At 41.3% G+C, this 21,368-nt stretch overlaps 2 protein-coding genes across 2 annotated transcripts; both read right to left on the bottom strand.

Annotated features, from left to right (window-relative positions):
- Positions 1–3,158: 3,158 nt before the first annotated feature.
- Positions 3,159–11,621, bottom strand: LOC143334135 (immunoglobulin lambda-1 light chain-like). The gene is made up of 4 exons (XM_076752683.1): positions 11,582–11,621; positions 11,171–11,489; positions 4,493–4,533; positions 3,159–3,681 (listed from the first exon to the last, which is right to left on the bottom strand). The coding sequence occupies exons 1-4, from the start codon at positions 11,619–11,621 to the stop codon at positions 3,356–3,358; spliced, it is 726 nt and encodes a 241-aa protein (XP_076608798.1). The 3' UTR covers positions 3,159–3,355.
- Positions 11,622–12,459: 838 nt separating this feature from the next.
- Positions 12,460–20,076, bottom strand: LOC143334097 (immunoglobulin lambda-1 light chain-like). Its single transcript, XM_076752631.1, has 4 exons — positions 20,037–20,076; positions 19,626–19,951; positions 13,750–13,783; positions 12,460–12,982 (listed from the first exon to the last, which is right to left on the bottom strand). Exons 1-4 carry the CDS (start codon positions 20,074–20,076, stop codon positions 12,657–12,659), a joined length of 726 nt encoding a protein of 241 aa, XP_076608746.1. The 3' UTR covers positions 12,460–12,656.
- Positions 20,077–21,368: the final 1,292 nt, after the last annotated feature.

Genomic DNA, 21,368 nt, shown 5'->3' with positions numbered 1-21,368 from the left:
TGTTTGTGGCTCTATTATCAGTGGACATGTGTCAGAGAGTCAGAAAGCAGAAGTAGTAAGTGAGGAGGTTTTTGTCACAGTGTAAATCACTGTGATACTTTCTCTTGAACAGAGTTGTCCCATGTGTGACAGTGATAGACTGCTGAGTCTCCCTCCTCCACATTGTTGATGATCAAACGATAATCTGTTGTTGACTGATGAGTAGATGTGAACTTTGGAGACGAGAAACCAGAGCCATAGGTGGGAGAGCTCTCACCGTGATGAAATCTCAGTATAAACTGAGGAACTCCTCCTGGAATCTGTTTGTACCACCAAACATAATCATCAGTCACAGTGCCCAGGTTACAGTCCATGGTGGCTGTCTCTCCTGTCCTCAGCGCCACAACAGGAGGCTTCTGTGTCACCACCGTCACACCACTCACACCTGGAAACAAGAAGATGACATGAAGTCAAGAGAAACACACAGACTGATGAATCCAACATGAGCTCAAAGCTGCAGTAAGTCAGCCTCCTTACATGTTAGAGCAGTGATGAGAGTGCAGAGGGTCCCCAGCATGTTGTCAGTGTGTGCTGTAAACGTCCCTTACTGTCCAGCTGAGAGGTGAGCAGGGTTGGAGTGTGAGGAGAAGAGAGACTGAAGCTTATAAAGACACTGAGGAGAGGAGAAGAGGAGGAGGAGGAGGAGGAGGAGGAGGAGGAGTTTCAACACCCAACACTGGTTTCAGTCACAGATAAAATAAATTTTGTTTGTGTCACTGAATCATTTCATACCATCAATCTCATATTTCATCTCCTTAATGTTTATGAACTGATGGTGTTTGGAGGTGTGTTGATGTCCTTTGATGAGTATTTTTAACTCCAGTCAGATCATCATCAGTGTATCAGTTCATGTTCATCTTTCATCGTTGTATGTGAAGTAAACGTTCTTCTGTAATAAGAACATGTGGAGGTAAATGTTCACCTCTAATCTCAGTATTTTCACTTGTATAAATTTTCTTTCGACCACACAAACATGTTTCCTATTAATCCAAACAGATGAACAGAAATGTTTTATTCAAACTGTTTATCAGTTGATGTTGGGGTTTGTCTCATGAATCAGATTTCTGTTATAGTTACTGCAGCTGGAAGTGAAACAATCAGCACTTCTTCACGATAAAAGGTGATAATTTAATTAAACCAGCAGAGCAGATCAGAGCTGAAATGGAGCCTGGAGCCACCTCAGGACCTCGTGCTTCGGCTGTCCATCTCTCAACATGAGGCTGATTCTGTTGGTGTCGACTGCCCTCACCCTGCTGCCCCAGCAGACAACAGTGAAGGAAACAGCTCTGGCTACCACAGCCTGCTAGAACATCCTCAGCACAGGACTGCAGACACTGACTGACTGGAGCCTCCACAGAAAGTAGAGTCAGCTCTGGACCTTCTTGTACACAGCCTCTGTGTTCTTAGTCCAGTCCAGCTTGGTGTCCAAGTGTCCTCCTGCCACTTTGAACCCTGCACAGTTTCCATGTCCTCCCCCTGGATTGAAATAGTTGTAGTTGGTGTTTTTCACCTGCTGAACTTCCCCACCAGCTCCTTTGTAGCACCAGAGACAAGAGACAGAAGGTTTGAATCATGACTTGTGCAACAAACAAACAAACAAACAAAAAACCCTGAATGATTATGGATGAAAGTGGAATGTGTTTACTGGTGCATTTCTTAATTTTTTTGTTTGCTTGTTTATTTTTCATTGCAAAAGAATGGATGCAAAATTATCACAATTTTTCACTGAGCTTGTTTGGTCGCTCAATCATCAGTGGACGAGTGTCAGAGAGTCAGAAAGCAGAAGTAGTTAGTGAGGAGGTTTTTGTCACAGTGTAAATCACTGTGATACGTTCTGCTTAGCAGAGTTGTCCAATGTTTGACAGTAATAGACAGCTGAGTCTCCCTCCTCCACATTGCTGATGATCAAACGATAATCTGATTGTGACTGATGAGTAGATGTGAACTTTGTAGACGAGAAACCAGAGCCATAGGTGGGAGAGCCCCAGCTGTGATAAAACCTCAGTACATACTGAGGAACTCCTCCTGGAATCTGTTTGTACCAGTTAGCAGAACTGGTAGTCACAGTGCCCAGGTTACAGTCCATGGTGGCTGTCTCTCCTGTCCTCAGCGCCACAACAGGAGGCTTCTGTGTCACCACCGTCACACCACTCACACCTGGAAACAAGATGACATGAAGTCAAGAGAAACACACAGACTGATGAATCCAACATGAGCTCAAAGCTGCAGTAAGTCAGCCTCCTTACATGTTAGAGCAGTGATGAGAGTGCAGAGGGTCCCCAGCATGTTGTCAGTGTGTGCTGAGAATGGCCTTGGAACTTGGAAAGTGAGCTTCCTGCTGACAGATTAGAGGGTTTGGAGGATGAGGAGAGGAGGTGCTGGAGGAGCAATTTAAGACAACACTGAAACTGAGAGTGACTGACAGGAGGAGGAGCTTTGCTTCAATCTGCATGCTTTGGCACATTTCTTGCTCTCTTATCTTCTGTGAAGGGAAAAGTCTTTTCTGTCTCCATTATTGTCTCTGTAGACAATGTCTCCCCCCGACCCCAAAATATGACAACATGATGATTTGAAGAGGACTTTCTGCACTTTTATTGTCATAGATTTGTTTCTTTGCTGACTTCTTAATAAAAGGGATTGAACTGAGTTCCCTCTGATTTCACAGAGAGCTGACACTTGACCTCTTCATTTACATGCAGCTATAAATAAGCAGAGGAGGCCTGCAGGTGCATCCTGGGAAGGAAGAGAGGGAGGAGCAGAGAGGTGATGCTTCACTGACGGAGGATAAACATTCAGTTTCATTTGCTCATTTATCTGTTTCTTCCTACGTCTTAACGACTGCAAGTGACTGAAACCAAAAAAGTGATTTTAATCTCTCTGTTGAGCTTTTATGTCAAATTAACTCCTAATAACAATGTAGCTTTCTGACGAAAACACACTGAAGTAATAATCAGACAGAAATATGTCTGTTATCTCTGTGTCCTGGATTCATGAGATGTGAGATGAACATGAGGAGAAAAATAAAATCTACTGACAGTTACAATTTATTGGTGAACATTATTGTTTTAAATGATGTTTGCAAGAAAACAAATAAATACAAACACTTTTGTCGTCCACAGTTTGTTGTATGTTTACTTTTTATTGAATGAGTCTGGACAAACGCAGCAGTTGCAAAGCTGATACAACACCTCCACCTCACTGTCACAACATTTATTACAAGCATGCAGACACATGTTTTCTAACACGTCAACCTCGTCATGAGCAAACAGCACAAACAGTAAAGAAGCAGCTTTGAAATGCTCATTCTGCTCCTCTGCTATTCTTCAGTGGGACAGTGCGACTTGTCGATGTTTTTCTCTGAAGTCTGGGAGCCCAGAGACACTTTACACGTGTAAACCTTATCCATGTTCCAGTCTGACGTCTGGATGGCCAGAGAGCTGCTGATTCGGAAAGTCCGGTCCGCTTGCTGAACAGCGGTGCTGGTGGAGATCCCGCTGCTCACTGGACTCCCACCAGACAACCAGCTCACATCTGCAAAAGGCACAGACTGACTGGACAGACAGACCAGAGTGGCTTTGTTGGACTGGAGCTCAGCACGGGACGGAGGGAAGACTGTGAGGACAGGAGGAGGGAGGCTGGAGCCTGAAAACACACCAAGGACATTCATCAAATAACCTGAATCACTGATACAAAGCACGACAGCAGCAGATTATTTCACTGTTTTCTTCAACAATACGACAAACACAGTGAAGAAGTGAAGCATTTTAAATGAGTGAAAACATTTTGAAACCATCACCTAAAATATGAGCACTCTTCCTGTTTCAAACAAAGTCGATCAGTTACAAACTTAGAAATATTTGGATTCATTCAGGATCATTTTTACACTGAAAAAATTCATGAAGTCACTTTCTGTGTCTCACAAATGGCACGACAGTAAATCAGTGGTCATTTAGCTGTTTTGCTGTTGTTTGTCTAATCATCCAGAGAAAAAAAAAACTGTATTCATTCACATAAAAAACTTAAAAATTCCCTAAAAGTTTGGAAGATTAGTAAGTAAACATTAATAAATTAAAGTCAATTGATATGACAGAATAAATTACATTTGACAGATTATTTAGCATTTGGTTTTACAATGATACAAAAGTGTCATCAGCCTTGAAAAGAAATAAAATAATTTTGTACATTTTGTCCAAATGTTAAAATTGCTCAGCCATCAAAACACTTCAGAGTATTTGTAGATATCATTGAACACATTTTGCTCATTAGCAGATCTTTACTTTGTCCTCAAAGACACAGTCTGGCATCAAAGCAGATGAAAAGTCAAAGTGAAATTCACTCAACAACATGTTTGACTTTCTAAACAGTCAGCCTGATATGAATTGATGATTTTCACCAAATTTGACTCAGAAACAGAGAATCTGTCTTGTTTTGTGATCAGTTAAAAAGTACTTACTTGTCACAGTCAGCTTGGTGCCTTGTCCGAATACCACAGTGATTCAGTTTGTACACATGGCCGTACAAAAACCTCCTGACTCTCACTGATGAGGGGAGTGGAACTGAAACATCCTGTTGAGACCAACTTTCACTGTCAACATCTCGTTCACTTCATCAGTCTGCTTCTGTTCACAAACACTGCTGGACTTGAGGACTGATTCTCAGTCTTCTGCTGCATCCTTTTGTTTTCGTGCTGGACATGTTAAAAGTCCAGATATCATCAGTCAATTCAGTCCAATGTTAATGAGGAAAATCATTCAGACAATGCAGGTGAACTTGGTTGGCTGTTATTGACTGCAGGGATGGGATAACAGTCATTTTCTGTTTAACTCGCTGCAGCCAAAAGTCGTCTTCAAACCATCAAATTCAACCCAAGCAGCTGATATAATGTCAGAGACATAATTACTCACAAAAATGGCTCCTGCTGTACTGAACTCATCAGGCTGTGGATGTTGTCCTGTAACAGTGTTCACCCTGTGTTTGGTTGACATTGTTGGAGACCCACAGACCCACTGCTGTCTGTGCAAATATACTCAATATGTTCTTCTTATGACCTCATTAAAACTCAATGTGTAGAAAAGTGAAAGATGTTTTGACACATGGTGACATTTCTGATGTTTGAGGTCAATTCAGCGTCAGAGAGGTCAAACTCCCTGTTAGACCTCTTATGAACAGACTGTTATAAAACTGCAACAACATGAACTTATGGAGACTGATTTGATGTTTGGGAGGTGAAATGCTGCATAAAAAGTGCTGACAGCACCAATCACACAGATGGAGCTGATTCAAATCCATTGGATTTAATCTTGTTCCACAGACGGAGTCTCTGAGACCACAAACAGAAGTGATTCATCATTTCCACTGACTGATCAATACAGATATTTAGCACATATATTTATCCCCAACAGTAAGAATGAAATTCTCTGTTTATCTTTGTTTATCAGTCGTTGGTGTTTTTTTCTGTTTCGTGCAAATGAAAAGAATAAAATGAAAAGCAGATAACAACAAATGCTGAATCTAATTATTTCTTCAATTTCAGTGTCGAGAGAGATTTGGACAAAACTTTTATATGGAATTAGATTTTCAAGATCAGATTGATGAAACTGGTTTGTAGTTTTTTACAGTCTCATGTAGGGTAGTGATAAAGAGCATTAGTTCATGTGTCAGAGAGTCAGAAAGCAGAAGTAGTTAGTGAGGAGGTTTTTGTCACAGTGTAAATCACTGTGATACCCATTCTTGAGCGGAGTTGTCCCATGTTAGACAGTGATAGACAGCAGAGTCTCCTGCCTCTGCCCTCTTAATGATGAACTGGTAATCTGTGTTTGATGAGGCTTTAGAGTTGAATCGGTCTGAGGAGAATCCTGTTCCAAAGCTGAGTGAACTGCTCCCATAGTAAAATCTCAGAACATACTGAGGAGCTTTACCAGGAACCTGTTTATACCAACTGACATAAGCACGATCATATCTCTGAATGTTGCAGTTGAGAACAACCTCTTGTCCTGGAGAAACTGTGTGGACAGCAGGCGTCTGGGTCAGCACGATCACTGCATCAACATCTGTCAACAAACACAGAAAAATCCATGAGTGAAAGGTTTGTGTGTGAAAATCTGAGCTATAAAAGCAATGAGAAGAATATCTTACATGTTAGAGCAGTGATGAGAGTGCAGAGGGTCCCCAGCATGTTGTCAGTGTGTGCTGTAAACGTCCCTTACTGTCCAGCTGAGAGGTGAGCAGGGTTGGAGTGTGAGGAGAAGAGAGACTGAAGCTTATAAAGACACTGAGGAGAGGAGAAGAGGAGGAGGAGGAGGAGTTTACATCAGTGTTAATATTCTCGCAAATGTTCTTTTTAAGATGCTGTTTGAAAAATAATAAACATAAAACAATGTCTGGAGTAGAAATAGTGCTGGAATAAGTATTGAGTGATTAATGTAACAGGTTGCTTTATAACCATGAAGTGACAATATGCATGGACACATGTATATGCAGCATGCTCACATTTGTATTTGATATATTTTTGTTAAAAAAATGTCTGTTGAAACTCTGAAATCCTTCAATTCAGGTTCTGTGGATGTTTAGTGTTTCAGGGTTATTGCACAGTGATTGTTTCTGACACCATGTGACTGATTTGACTCTTCATCAGTGATGGTCTGTGGGGAGAAACTGTTCTTGTGTCTGGTTGTTTTGGTGTACAGAGCTCTGTAGCGCCCACCAGAGGACAGAAGTGGGAACATGTTGTGTCCACTTTGTAAATGCAGGTTCAACAGTTTGCGTATAAATGTCACAACATCCAAATGTGTTTTTCATGAAAATTACAAACAGTTTAAAATCCATATTTTTGTGAACTCATGAAGTTCAGTTATTCCTGGTGTTTCCTGTGTTTTCTCCCTGACCTCGTGTCTCCTGTGCTCCCCTCTTTGTTTCTCTGTGTGTTTGTCTGTGGATGTGTTGTGGTCGGAGCTCTCCTCTGCTCCTCACTTCCTGATTGCTGTTCAGCAGACACACCTGCTCCAAGCCGCTCACCTGCAGCCCGTCAACTCATCAACCCTGCACAACATCAACCCTGGTTCTTCAGCCACTCGTCTCCAGATCCTTCAGTTTGCTGAAGCTGCGGCCGAGTCGAGCTCTAGTTCTGTGATTGCTCGTGTTGTTTGTATCTGTGATTAATCCTGTGTTAACCTGTGTTCAGGTTCACTCATTCTCTGTGATTTCCGTCTGTCTGTCCTGCTCAGCATCTCACCAGTCCACTCTCCAGCCAACAGCTCAGCTCTCTGTGCCTGCTGTGCTTCTCCCTGCTCTGCCGTTCAGCTCTGCTCTGTCCACTGTCTGCCAGCCATTCACTCACCTGACACACTCCACCGTAAACTCCAGCTTGACTCACCATCAATCCATCTCACCTTTCCCAATTCCGACAAAAACTGTGTTGAACCATTACCAGTCTTTGTCTGAGTGTTGCTTTAATTATTAATGATGGTGGAGTGTTTTTAATGGTGCATTACTTTAATACATTTTTTGTTTTGTATTTCATTGTAAGAGAATGAATGCAAAATACTCATAAAATTGTGCATTGATCAATTCTTGTGGAAGAAAAAAAATAAGAGCATGTAAATGTTTGAAAACGAATGATTTGTACATGGTGGGATGTTACACTGAGCTTGTTTGGTGGCTCTATTATCAGTGGACAGAGAGTCAGAAAGCAGAAGTAGTTAGTGAGGAGGTTTTTGTCACAGTGTGAATCACTGTGATACGTATTCTTTAGCAGAGTCGTCCCATGTTAGACAGTAATAGACAGCAGAGTCTCCTGCCTCTGCCCTCCTAATGATGAACTGGTAATCTGTGTCTGATGAGGCTTTCGAGTTGAATCTGTCTGAGGAGAATCCTGTTCCAAAGCTGGGTGAACTGTAACTATGGTAAAATTTCAGAACATACTGAGGAGCTTCACCAGGAACCTGTTTATACCAACTGACATATTGGTTATCATCTCTCTGAATGTTGCAGTTGAGAACAACCTCTTGTCCTGGAGAAACTGTGTGGACAGCAGGCGTCTGGGTCAGCACTTTCGCTGCATCAACATCTGTCAACAAACACAGAAAAATCCATGAGTGAAAGGTTTGTGTGTGAAAATCTGAGCTATAAAAGCAATGAGAAGAATATCTTACATGTTAGAGCAGTGATGAGAGTGCAGAGGGTCCCCAGCATGTTGTCAGTGTGTGCTGTAAACGTCCCTTACTGTCCAGCTGAGAGGTGAGCAGGGTTGGAGTGTGAGGAGAAGAGAGACTGAAGCTTATAAAGACACTGAGGAGAGGAGAGGAGGAGGAGGAGGAGGAGGAGGAGGAGGAGGAGGAGTTTATATCAGTACATTGTCAGGGGTGATACAAAAGTTCTTTTTAAGGTGCTGTTTGAGTCCATAGACTTAAAGAAAATATGATCACATGATAAATATGATGTTGCTGGATTTCAGATTGATGGATTCTCACAGTTGTTTATTCCAGTATGAGCAGTAAACAGTGTTCAGTAACAATCAGAGTCAGCAGATCCTCACCTGTCCCACAGCACAGCGACACACCTTCACTGTTAGCCTGTTATCTCACTGCTGTCTCTGTCCAAGTTTTTTCCTGCTGTCGTTATGTACACCCCTCCACCTCCCCATCACAGTCTTTGCAGATCTTCACTTTCATCATTTCATCATCGTCATCAGCTTATCAGTCAACAGAGTCATGCAGTCAGGCTTTTATCTCAAATCTGTCAAATATTTTTACAATAATATTGTTTTAAATCAATGTTGCTGATTTACTACACCCCCGAACATTTGATCAATTGAAAAAAATTTGAACACCACAAAGAGCTGAAGTCTGACTTGTAAAAAGAATGACAGACATTATGAGTAAAGGTGTGAAGAGGTAGAACGGTCGTCCACCTATCAGAAGGTCGGAGGTTCACTCCTCAGCCTCTGCAGTCCACATGTCAAAGTATCCTTGGACAACACACCAAAGCCCAGTTTCCTCCCAATGCTGTGTCATTGGTGTGTGAGTGTGTGTGAATGGTTAAAAGCTCATAATGAGCAGGAGGCCTCAGCAGGTCGTCTGAATATGTGTGTGAATGGGTGAATGCAGACGAGTGTAGTGTTGTTTTAGTGGTTGTCAGAGTAGAAAAACGCTTCATAAATACAGTCAATTTCAAAATATATACTTGAATCAATGTGTCAGGAAAACCAATAAGAGCATGATTTTACACGATATTACACGGTGGGATGTTACAACCCAATTTCCAAACAGTTTGGGACACTGCTGTTGCTGGCATCAAATTCTAAATGAGGTTGTCATAATCAGACAACAATGAAATTTCTCCATTTCAACATTTCATATTTTGTCTGTGTTATTTTCAATAAAATGTGGGATTTTGAATATTCATCACATTCTGCTTCAATACATGTTTCACACTTTTTTGGAAACAACTGCACACTGGAAGTCGGCAGCACTGGGATGGGCTCATGTGGGCTGTCTTGAAAATGATGCAGGGACTCCGTGGTTACAAATCACATGTGATAACTTTTTTATTTCTCACAAACTGGAGCAGGAGCTCGTCAAGAGGAAGCTGACGATGGAACACAATGACAAAACAAGTCAGAGCTCCCACCTCAGCGAAGCTGTCAATTCCTTTGTGTTCACAGCTGACAAATTCCTGGTGTCCTACATGCCAAAGAAAGGCAAAAAATATAGTTCTCATAAACGCGATGCACAGGGATGGAAGAATCCGTGAAAAAAAAACAAAAATATGGATTTTAGATGAGATGAGATGCTTCACTCACTTCCTTTGTGGCTTTATTATCAGTTGAAGTGTCAGAGAGTCAGAAAGCAGAAGTATTAGTGAGGAGGTTTTTGTCACAGTGTAAATCACTGTGATACAGCTGCAGAAGCAGGGTCATCCCATGTTCGACAGTAATAGACAGCAGAGTCTCCTGCCTCTGCCCTCTTAATGATGAACTGGTAATCTGTGTTTGATGAGGCTTTAGAGTTGAATCGGTCTGAGGAGAATCCTGATCCAAAGTTGGGTGAACTGCTAGAATAGAGAAAACTCACAACAAACTGAGGAGCTTCACCAGGAACCTGTTTATGCCAATCGACATAATTGGCATCGTATCTCTGAATGTTGCAGTTGAGAACAACCTCTTGTCCTGGAGAAACTGTGTGGACAGCAGGCGTCTGGGTCAGCACGATCACTGCATCAACATCTGTCAACAAACAGGGAAAATCCATGAGTGAAAGGTTTGTGTGTGAAAATCTGAGCTATAAAAGCAATGAGAAGAATATCTTACATGTTAGAGCAGTGATGAGAGTGCAGAGGGTCCCCAGCATGTTGTCAGTGTGTGCTGTAAACGTCCCTTACTGTCCAGCTGAGAGGTGAGCAGGGTTGGAGTGTGAGGAGAAGAGAGACTGAAGCTTATAAAGACACTGAGGAGAGGAGAAGAGGAGGAGGAGGAGGAGGAGGATGAGGAGGAGGAGGAGGAGGAGGAGTTTGAATGATGGTTTCTCACAGTTGTTCAGTACAATCAGAATCAGCTTTAATGGGCAAGTATTTTTACACACATAAGTAATTTGGGTTTCTGTTGCTGTCAATGAACGTACACAGAAATAGACAAACAGCTCAGAGCTCAAAGCTGAGCAAAGGTCAACATAAACATTTCACTTTTTATAAATAGAAAAAACAAAACAATCTTTTTAAAACCACAATGTTGCTGGTCCACCAGACCCCCAGAACATTTAGTGAATAAACAAAATATGAACACAGCACCAGGTGTGAATCCTGACTTGTAAAGGCAGAAGACAAAAGAACCTAATTTATTCTGGATGAAGGTGGAATGTTTTTACTGGTTCACTTCTTCAATAACTTTATTATGAATAATATTATTATCATAAATGAATGAACGCAACATACGAATCAATATGTACTATTGTCAATTCTTGGACAAAGAAAACTAAATTATTTACATTTTTGAAAACAAATGACTGGACATGGTGGGATGTTACATTGAGCCTGTTTGTGGCTCTATTATCAGTGGACATGTGTCAGAGACTCAGAAAGCAGAAGTATTTAGTGAGGAGGTTTTTGTCACAGTGTAAATCACTGTGATACAGCTGCAGAAGCAGAGGTGTCCCATGCAGCACAGTAATAGACTGCTGAGTCTCCCTCCTCCACATTGTTGATGATCAAACGATAATCTGATTGTGACTGATGAGTAGATGTGAACTTTGGAGACGAGAAACCAGAGCCATAGGTGGGAGAGCTCCAGCTGTGATAAAAGCTCAGCACAAACTGAGGATCTCCTCCTGGAATCTGTTTGTGCCATCCAGCAGCACGGTTAGTCACAGTGCCCAGGTTACAGTCCATGGTGGCTGTCTCTCCTGTCCTCAGCGCCACGACAGGAGGCTTCTGTGTCACCACCGTCACACCACTCACACCTGGAAACAACAAGATGACATGAAGTCAAGAGAAACACACAGACTGATGAATCCAACATGAGCTCAAAGCTGCAGTAAGTCAGCCTCCTTACATGTTAGAGCAGTGATGAGAGTGCAGAGGGTCCCCAGCATGTTGTCAGTGTGTGCTGAGAATGGCCTTGGAACTTGGAAAGTGAGCTTCCTGCTGACAGATTAGAGGGTTTGGAGGATGAGGAGAGGAGGTGCTGGAGGAGCAATTTAAGACAACACTGAAACTGAGAGTGACTGACAGGAGGAGGAGCTTTGCTTCAATCTGCATGCTTTGGCACATTTCTTGCTCTCTTATCTTCTGTGAAGGGAAAAGTCTTTTCTGTCTCCATTATTGTCTCTGTAGACAATGTCTCCCCCCGAACCCCAAAATATGACAACATGATGATTCGAACAAGACTTCCTGCACATTTCTTGTCATAGATTTGTGTCTTTGCTCACTTCTTAATAAAAGGGATTGAACTGAGTTCCCTCTGATTTCACAGAGAGCTGACACTTGACCTCTTCATTTACGTGCAGCTATAAATAAGCAGAGGAGGCCTGCAGGTGCATCCTGGGAAGGAAGAGAGGGAGGAGCAGAGAGGTGATGCTTCACTGACGGAGGATAAACGTTCAGTTTCATTTGCTCATTTCATCTGATTTGTGTAACGTCTCAATGACTGCAAGCAACTAAAAACCAAAAAAAGGTGATATTAATCTCTCTGTTGAGCTTTTATTTCAAATTAACTCCTAATAACAATGTAGCTTTCTGAAGAAAACACACTGAAGTAATAATCAGACAGAAACATGTCTGTTATCTCTGTGTCCTGGATTCATGAGATGTGAGATGAACATGAGGAGAAAAATAAAATCTACTGACAGTTACAACATTTTGATGAACATTATTGTTTCAAATGATGTTTTCAAGAAAACAAATAAATACAAACACTTTTGTCGTCCACAGTTTGTTGTATGTTTACTTTTTATTGAATGAGTCTGGACAAACGCAGCAGTTGCAAAGCTGATACAACACCTCCACCTCACTGTCACAACATTTATTACAAGCATGCAGACACATCTTTTCTAACACGTCAACCTCGTCATGAGCAAACAGCACAAACAGTAAAGAAGCAGCTTTGAAATGCTCATTCTGCTCCTCTGCTATTCTTCAGTGGGACAGTGCGACTTGTCGATGTTTTTCTCTGAAGTCTGGGAGCCCAGAGACACTTTACACGTGTAAACCTTATCCATGTTCCAGTCTGACGTCTGGATGGCCAGAGAGCTGCTGATTCGGAAAGTCCGGTCCGCTTGCTGAACAGCGGTGCTGGTGGAGATCCCGCTGCTCACTGGACTCCCACCAGACAACCAGCTCACATCTGCAAAAGGCACAGACTGACTGGACAGACAGACCAGAGTGGCTTTGTTGGACTGGAGCTCAGCACGGGACGGAGGGAAGACTGTGAGGACAGGAGGAGGGAGGCTGGAGCCTGAAAACACACCAAGGACATTCATCAAATAACTCCAAATCCAATCACTGATACAAAGCACGACAGCAGCAGATTATTTCACTGTTTTCTTCAACGATACGACAAACACAGTGAAGAAGTGAAGCATTTTAAATGAGTGAAAACATTTTGAAATCATCACCTAAAATATGAGCACTCTTCCTGTTTCAAGCAAAGTCTATCAGTTACAAACGTAGAAACATTTGGATTCATTCAGGATCATTTTTATGTTGAAAAAATTCATGAAGTCACTTTCTGTGTCTCACAAATAACATGTGAAAAAAACTATATTCACTAATATAAAAAACTGTGAATAATTCCCTAAACTGTAGATGATTAGTCAGTAAACATTAATAAACTCAATAATTTAGTGTTGACATGACAGAATAAATTACATTTGACAGATTATTTAGCATTTGGTTTTACAATGATACAAACGTGCCATCAGTCTTGAAAATATAAAATAATTTTGTACATTTTGTCCAAATGTTAAAATTCCTCAGCCGTCAAAACACTTCAGAGTATTTGTAGATGTCATTTAACACATTTTGATCATTAGCAGATCTTTACTTTGTCCTCAAAGACACAGTCTGGCATCAAAGCAGATGAAAAGAAGTCAAAGTGAAATTCACTCAACAACATGTTTGACTTTCTAAACAGTCGGCCTGATATGAATTGATGATTTTCACCGAATTTGACTCAGAAACAGAGAATCTGTCTTGTTTTGCGATCAGTTAAAAAGTACTTACTTGTCACAGTCAGCTTGGTGCCTTGTCCGAATACCACAGTGATTCAGTTTGTACACATGGCCGTACAAAAACCTCCTGACTCTCACTGATGAGGGGAGTGGAACTGAAACATCCTGTTGAGACCAACTTTCACTGTCAACATCTCGTTCACTTCATCAGTCTGCTTCTGTTCACAAACACTGCTGGACTTGAGGACTGATTCTCAGTCTTCTGCTGCATCCTTTTGTTTTCGTGCTGGACATGTTAAAAGTCCAGATATCATCAGTCAATTCAACCAAAACCAAATTCAACCAAAGCAGTTGATTGATGTGTTCACCCTGTGTTTGGTTGACATTGTTGGAGACCCACAGACCCACTGCTGTCTGTGCAAATATACTCAATATGTTCTTCTTATGACCTCATTAAAACTCAATGTGTAGAAAAGTGAAAGATGTTTTGACACATGGTGAAATTTCTGATGTTTGAGGTCAATTCAACGTCAGAGAGGTCAAACTCCCTGTTAGACCTCTTATGAACAGACTGTTATAAAACTGCAACAACATGAACTTATGGAGACTGATTTGATGTTTGGGAGGTGAAATGCTGCATAAAAAGTGCTGACAGCACCAATCACACAGATGGAGCTGATTCAAATCCATTGGATTTAATCTTGTTTCACAGACGGAGTCTCTGAGACCACAAACAGAAGTGATTCATCATTTCCACTGACTGATCAATACAGATATTTACCACATATATTTATCCCCAACAGTAAGAATGAAATTCTCTGTTTATCTTTGTTTATCAGTCGTTGGTGTATTTTCTGTCTCGTCCAGATGAAAAGAATAAAATGAAAATCAGAAAACAACAAATGCTGAATCTAATTATTTCATTAAGTTCAGTGTTGAGAGAGATTTGGACGAAACTTTGACATGAAGTTGGTCGAGATCAGATTGATGAAACTGGCTTATAAGTTGTTCTTAAAGTCTCATGTAGGTAGTTATAGAGAGCATTAGTTCATGTGTCAGGGACTCAGAAAGCAGAAGTAGTTAGTGAGGAGGTTTTTGTCACAGTGTAAATCACTGTGATACGTTCTGCTTAGCAGAGTTGTCCCATGTTTGACAGTAATAGACAGCAGAGTCTCCTGCCTCTGCCCTCTTAATGATGAACTGGTAATCTGTGTTTGATGAGGCTTTAGAGTTGAATCTGTCTGAGGAGAATCCTGTTCCAAAGGTGGGTGAACTTTCACTATGGTGAAATCTCAGAACATACTGAGGAGCTTCACCAGGAACCTGTTTATACCAGTAGACATAAGCATTATCATCTCTCTGAATGTTGCAGTTGAGAACAACCTCTTGTCCTGCAGAAACTGTGTGGACAGCAGGCGTCTGGGTCAGCACTTTGGCTGCATCAACATCTGTCCACAAACACAGAAAAATCCATGAGTGAAAGGTTTGTGTGTGAAAATCTGAGCTATAAAAGCAATGAGAAGAATATCTTACATGTTAGAGCAGTGATGAGAGTGCAGAGGGTCCCCAGCATGTTGTCAGTGTGTGCTGTAAACGTCCCTTACTGTCCAGCTGAGAGGTGAGCAGGGTTGGAGTGTGAGGAGAAGAGAGACTGAAGCTTATAAAGACACTGAGGAGAGGAGAAGAGGAGGAGGAGGAGGAGGAGGAGGAGGAGGAGGAGTTTGTTTCAGTGTTAATATTCTCAGAGGTGGTACAAATGTTCTTTTTAAGATGCTTTTTGAGTCAAAAGACCAAAAAATAGGATCACATTAGAAATATTTTGTTGCTGGATTTCAGATTGATGGTTTCTCACAGTTGTTTATGACAGTATGAGCAGCAAACAGTGTTCAGTAACAATCATGTTTAAATACAAGTTATTTGGTTTTCTGTTGCTTTCAATGCACAATCACAGAAATAGTCACGAAGCTCACACAACAAAGCTGAAGAAAGGTATACATGAAAGTGTAAAGTTTTTACTGGCTCACAATGTGTTTATTATTAATAATAGTATAATGTAAAAAAAAAAAAAAAAAAAGCTGAACAATGCTGAACAAAGGTCAACATGAACATTTCAGCATACGTACATACAAGAGGGAAAAGCTAGAAAACAACAATGAACATCAAGAAATATCTAAAGTACAAATTGTGCTGAATAAGTATTCAATGATTCATGTAACAGGTTACTTTTTAACCATGAAGTGATAAAATTGTGAAGCTTTTGCCTAACAAATTAGTTTGGACTCAAAGATGCAGACCCGAACACAGCAATCAAGTAAAACGAGAATTAAATAACAATAAATAACAACAAAAAGTGTACCCGTGAGGAGTGGAGAATACATAAACTTAAGGCGCACTCAAAAGGAGAGAACAAAGGGAGCTCCGACAAGGCCGGTTTGAGGCAAGGCACGCTCTGAAGCGGCAGGTAGGCACTGAAACATAGGAGCACATGATGAGTGGCAGTTAAAGGGTAGTTAGCGTTCTCACTGGGAACAACCAGACACAGACATGGACAGAGGAATAATCCGGAAGAGGTGGGAGAGGGCTCTCTCCTTAAGCACTGTGCCTAATCAGGAACATGCCTCTCAGGTGAGCCCCTGAGGGGGCGGAGCTGACTGGGTGCAGGGAAACAACCTGCTGCACAGACAGGGGAGAACAGACAGACAACAATAACACTAGGAAAAGGGCAAGGAGACACACTAGGAGAGAACGGGTCAGTAGGATCCTAACAAATATGCATGGATACATGTGAACATGCAGCATGCTGATGACTTGTGACTGCTCTACCAAATATGACTCCATTTATATTATCAAGATATTATGGACGGCATGAAACTGATGAGCCTCATCAGCAGAGATGATGGGACAATGCACAGAGGGAGGTGGAGCAGCTGGCACTCCGACATCAAGAAAACAACATCGCGAAGACGTTATTATTATTATTATTATTATTATTATTATTGCACTTTTTTCTCAAGCGATCATACATTCACTGTTCTCAGACATGGTCACTCATGATGTCTTTGTTGACGTTGTCAGGGTCTGTCAATGAAGATATCAGCTGTTCTCATCAGATCCTCACATCCAGTCTGTGCAGATCTTCACTTTCATCGTTTCATCATCATCATCAGCTTGTCAGTCAACAGAGTCATCTGCCATCACCAGCGTCTGGACTCCATGGGGCGATTTATCTTGCTGCTGCTCAGATCGATGTGTGTAAATTGCTTGTAACTGAGATCTGTGAAACATTTTTACCTTGTTATTGTTATAAAATCAATGTTGCTGATGTGCTACACCTGCAAACATTTGATCAACAAAAGAAATTTGAACACCACAAAGAGCTCAAGTCTGACTTGTAAAAAGAATGACACACATTATGAGTAAAGGTGTGAAGAGGTAGAACGGTCGTCCACCTATCAGAAGGTCGGAGGTTCACTCCTCAGCCTCTGCAGTCCACATGTCAAAGTATCCTTGGACAACACACTAAAGCCCAGTTTCCTCCCAGTGCTGTGCCATTGGTGTGTGAGTGTGTGTGAATGGTTAAAAGCTCATAATGAGCAGGAGGCCTCAGCAGGTAGTCTGAATATGTGTGTGAATGGGTGAATGCAGACGAGTGTAGTGTTGTTTTAGTGGTTGTCAGAGTAGAAAAACGCTTCATAAATACAGTCAATTTCAAAATATATACTTGAATCAATGTGTCAGGAAAACCAATAAGAGCATGATTTTACACGATATTACACGGTGGGATGTTACAACCCAATTTCCAAACAGTTTGGGACACTGCTGTTGCTGGCATCAAATTCTAAATGAGGATGTCATAATCAGACAACAATGAAATTTCTCCATTTCAACATTTCATATTTTGTCTTTGTGTTATTTTCAATAAAATGTGGGATTTTGAATATTCATCACATTCTGCTTCTATACATGTTTCACACAGGGTCACAACTTTATTGGAAACAACTGCACACTGGAATTGTTTGACTCTATTATCAGTGGAAATATGTGAGACGATCAAAAAGCAGAAGTAGTTAGTGAGGAGGTTTTTGTCACAGTGTAAATCACTGTGATACGTGCTCATCAGCAGAGTCGTCCCATTTTTGACAGTAATAGACAGCAGAGTCTCCTGCCTCTGCCCTCTTAATGATGAACTGGTAATTTGTGTTTGATGAGGCTTTAGAGTTGAATCTGTCTGAGGAGAATCCTGTTCCAAAGGTGGGTGAACTGCTAGAATAGAGAAATCTCAGAACAAACTGAGGAGCTTCACCAGGAACCTGTTTATACCAACGGACAGAATTGCCATCATGTCTCTGAATCTTGCAGTTGAGAACAACCTCTTGTCCTGGAGAAACTGTGTGGACAGCAGGCGTCTGGGTCAGCACTTTGGCTGCATCAACATCTGTCAACAAACACAGAAAAATCCATGAGTGAAAGGTTTGTGTGTGAAAATCTGAGCTATGAAAGCAATGAGAAGAATATCTTACATGTTAGAGCAGTGATGAGAGTGCAGAGGGTCCCCAGCATGTTGTCAGTGTGTGCTGTAAACGTCCCTTACTGTCCAGCTGAGAGGTGAGCAGGGTTGGAGTGTGAGGAGAAGAGAGACTGAAGCTTATAAAGACACTGAGGAGGAGGAGGAGGAGGAGGAGGAGGAGGAGGAGGAGTTTATATCAGTGTTAATATTGTCAGGGGTGATACAAAAGTTCTTTTTAAGGTGCTGTTTGAGTCCATAGACTTAAAGAAAATATGATCACATGATAAATATGATGTTGCTGGATTTCAGATTGATGGATTCTCACAGTTGTTTATTCCAGTATGAGCAGTAAACAGTGTTCAGTAACAATCAGAGTCAGCAGATCCTCACCTGTCCCACAGCACAGCAACACACCTTCACTGTTAGCCTGTTATCCCGCTGCTGTCTCTGTCCAAGTTTTTTCCTGCTGTCATTATGTACACCCCTCCACCTCCCCATCACAGTCTTTGCAGATCTTCACTTTCATCATTTCATCATCGTCATCAGCTTGTCAGTCAACAGAGTCATGCAGTCAGGCTTTTATCTCAAATCTGTCAAATATTTTTACAATAATATTGTTTTAAATCAATGTTGCTGATCACTACACCCCCAACATTTGATCAATTAAAAAAAATATGAACACCACAAAGAGCTGAAGTCTGACTTGTAAAAAGAATGACACACATTCTGAGTAAAGGTGTGAAGAGGTAGAACGGTCGTCCACCTATCAGAAGGTCGGAGGTTCACTCCTCAGCCTCTGCAGTCCACATGTCAAAGTATCCTTGGACAACACACTAAAGCCCAGTTTCCTCCCAATGCTGTGTCATTGGTGTGTGAGTGTGTGTGAATGGTTAAAAGCTCATAATGAGCAGGAGGCCTCAGCAGGTAGTCTGAATATGTGTGTGAATGGGTGAATGCAGACGAGTGTAGTGTTGTTTTAGTGGTTGTCAGAGTAGAAAAACGCTTCATAAATACAGTCAATTTCAAAATATATACTTGAATCAATGTGTCAGGAAAACCAATAAGAGCATTTGAATGTTTGAGAACAAATGATTTTACATGGTGGGATGTTTCAACCCAATTTCCAAACAGTTTGGGACACTGCTGTTGATGGCATCAAATTCTAAATGAGGATGTCATAATCAGACAACAATGAAATTTCTCCATTTCAACATTTCATATTTTGTCTTTGTGTTATTTTCAATAAAATGTGGGATTTTGAATATTCATGACATTCTGCATCTATACATGTTTCACACTTTATTGGAAACAACTGCACACTGGGTTTGTTTTGACTATTATTAGTGGAAATGTGTGAGACGCTCAAAAAGCAGAAGTAGTTAGTGAGGAAGTTTTTGTCACAGTGTAAATCACTGTGATACGTACTCCTTAGCAGAGCTGTCCCATGTTTGACAGTAATAGACAGCAGAGTCTCCTGCCTCTGCCCTCTTAATGATGAACTGGTAATCTGTGTTTGATGAGGCTTTAGAGTTGAATCTGTCTGAGGAGAATCCTGTTCCAAAGCTGGGTGAACTGTCCCCATAGTAAAAGCTCAGAACAAACTGAGGAGCTTCACCAGGAACCTGTTTATACCATCTGACATATTGGCTGTCATCTCTCTGAATGTTGCAGTTGAAAACAACCTCTTGTCCTGGAGAAACTGTGTGGACAGCAGGCGTCTGGGTCAGCACGATCACTGCATCGACATCTGTCAACAAACACAGAAAAATCCATGAGTGAAAGGTTTGTGTGTGAAAATCTGAGCTATAAAAGCAACGAGAAGAATATCTTACATGTTAGAGCAGTGATGAGAGTGCAGAGGGTCCCCAGCATGTTGTCAGTGTGTGCTGTAAACGTCCCTTACTGTCCAGCTGAGAGGTGAGCAGGGTTGGAGTGTGAGGAGAAGAGAGACTGAAGCTTATAAAGACACTGAGGAGAGGAGAAGAGGAGGAGGAGGAGGAGGAGGAGGAGGAGGAGGAGGAGGAGGAGGAGGAGGAGGAGGAGTTCATCAGTATTCATATTCTCAGAGGTGGTACAAATGTTCTTTCTAAGGTGATGTTTGAGTCAAAAGACTTAAAGGAATATGATCACATGACAAATGTGATGTTGCTGGATTTCAGATTGATGGTTTCTCACAGTTGTTTATTTCAGTATGCGCAGTAAACAGTGCTCAGTAACAATCAGAGTCAGCTGTCATGGCAAAGTGTGTTTGCTCTCACAGGGAATTGGTTTTCTGTTGCTCTCAATGTACGTACACAGAAATAGAAATACAGCTCAGAACAAAGCTGAACAAAGGTCAACATAAACATTTCACCATGCGTACATACAAGAGAAGAAAATGATGTAAAGCAACAATGAACATCATCTATTTCATCTGTATTCATGTCAGACTGTTTCTGTACATCCCAACAAGAACACCACAGTGCAGTGGTGCAGAGTAGCTCAAGTGGAGATGATATATGATATATATGCATGGACAGTATAGAACAATCATCACTGTCATGATTTGGTTAATTAGTTTTTTGTGTTTGTATTTGTTTCCTGTTTCATGTTGAGGGTTTACCTTATCTGTCACATGTTACTTTATTTTTTTTTTTGGTTGTTTAATTGTTGTCATCTGCCCCTCGTTTGTTTTCACCTGTGTCTCATTAATCTTCCTCCCAGTGTAATTCAGTCCATTTTGGAGTTTTCAATGTCCACTGAATGCACACCAGACAGGCCCCAACAGGAGAAGAGGAGGAGAGAAGCGTGTGTTGAAGACTGAACTGACTGTGAGGAACATGGTTCTGACTGAATTTGAAGAGGATGAGATTGACCCACAGCCAAAAGACCAGCCAATCAGCAGCCTGCAGGAGGAGAAATATGGGTGTAAAGTGGTGAAGCTGAATGGTTAAGCTGCCCACTGAATGAACCACCCTGTGTGGCTGCCAGCATGATAAATATGACACTGACACAGATGGCTGTTACTCATGTGCAGTGACACAAAGTCTGCAAATCCAAAATATACACAAGGCCAGAAATGTAAACAGGTAAATGGTACAGATCATAGATGATATCAAATGTAAAGTACAGGTGTGTCTATACAAGTGCGTACATATTAAATTCACAATGTTCCATGATTATGT

This window comes from Chaetodon auriga, chromosome 16, assembly GCF_051107435.1.
Source record: "Chaetodon auriga isolate fChaAug3 chromosome 16, fChaAug3.hap1, whole genome shotgun sequence".
NCBI lineage: Eukaryota > Metazoa > Chordata > Actinopteri > Chaetodontiformes > Chaetodontidae > Chaetodon > Chaetodon auriga.
Note: the sequence above shows the minus strand (reverse complement) of the source record. Positions and strands in the feature narration are given on the sequence as shown.

Excerpts from the sequence above, each read along its gene's own strand:
- LOC143334135 (XM_076752683.1), bottom strand. The coding sequence starts at position 11,621 with ATGCTGGGGACCCTCTGCACTCTCATCACTGCTCTAACAT. Across the intron at positions 11,490-11,581 it reads TCTCATCACTGCTCTAACAT|GTGTGAGTGGTGTGACGGTG; the intron begins GTAAGGAGGCTG and ends TGTTGTTTCCAG. Across the intron at positions 3,682-4,492 it reads CACCAAGCTGACTGTGACAA|GCTCCAGCCTCCCTCCTCCT; the intron begins GTAAGTACTTTT and ends GTGTGTTTTCAG.
- LOC143334097 (XM_076752631.1), bottom strand. The coding sequence starts at position 20,076 with ATGCTGGGGACCCTCTGCACTCTCATCACTGCTCTAACAT. Across the intron at positions 19,952-20,036 it reads TCTCATCACTGCTCTAACAT|ATGTCGATGCAGTGATCGTG; the intron begins GTAAGATATTCT and ends GTTTGTTGACAG. Across the intron at positions 13,784-19,625 it reads ACAGCTCTGCTAAGGAGTAC|GTATTCGGACAAGGCACCAA; the intron begins GTATCACAGTGA and ends TGAATCACTGTG.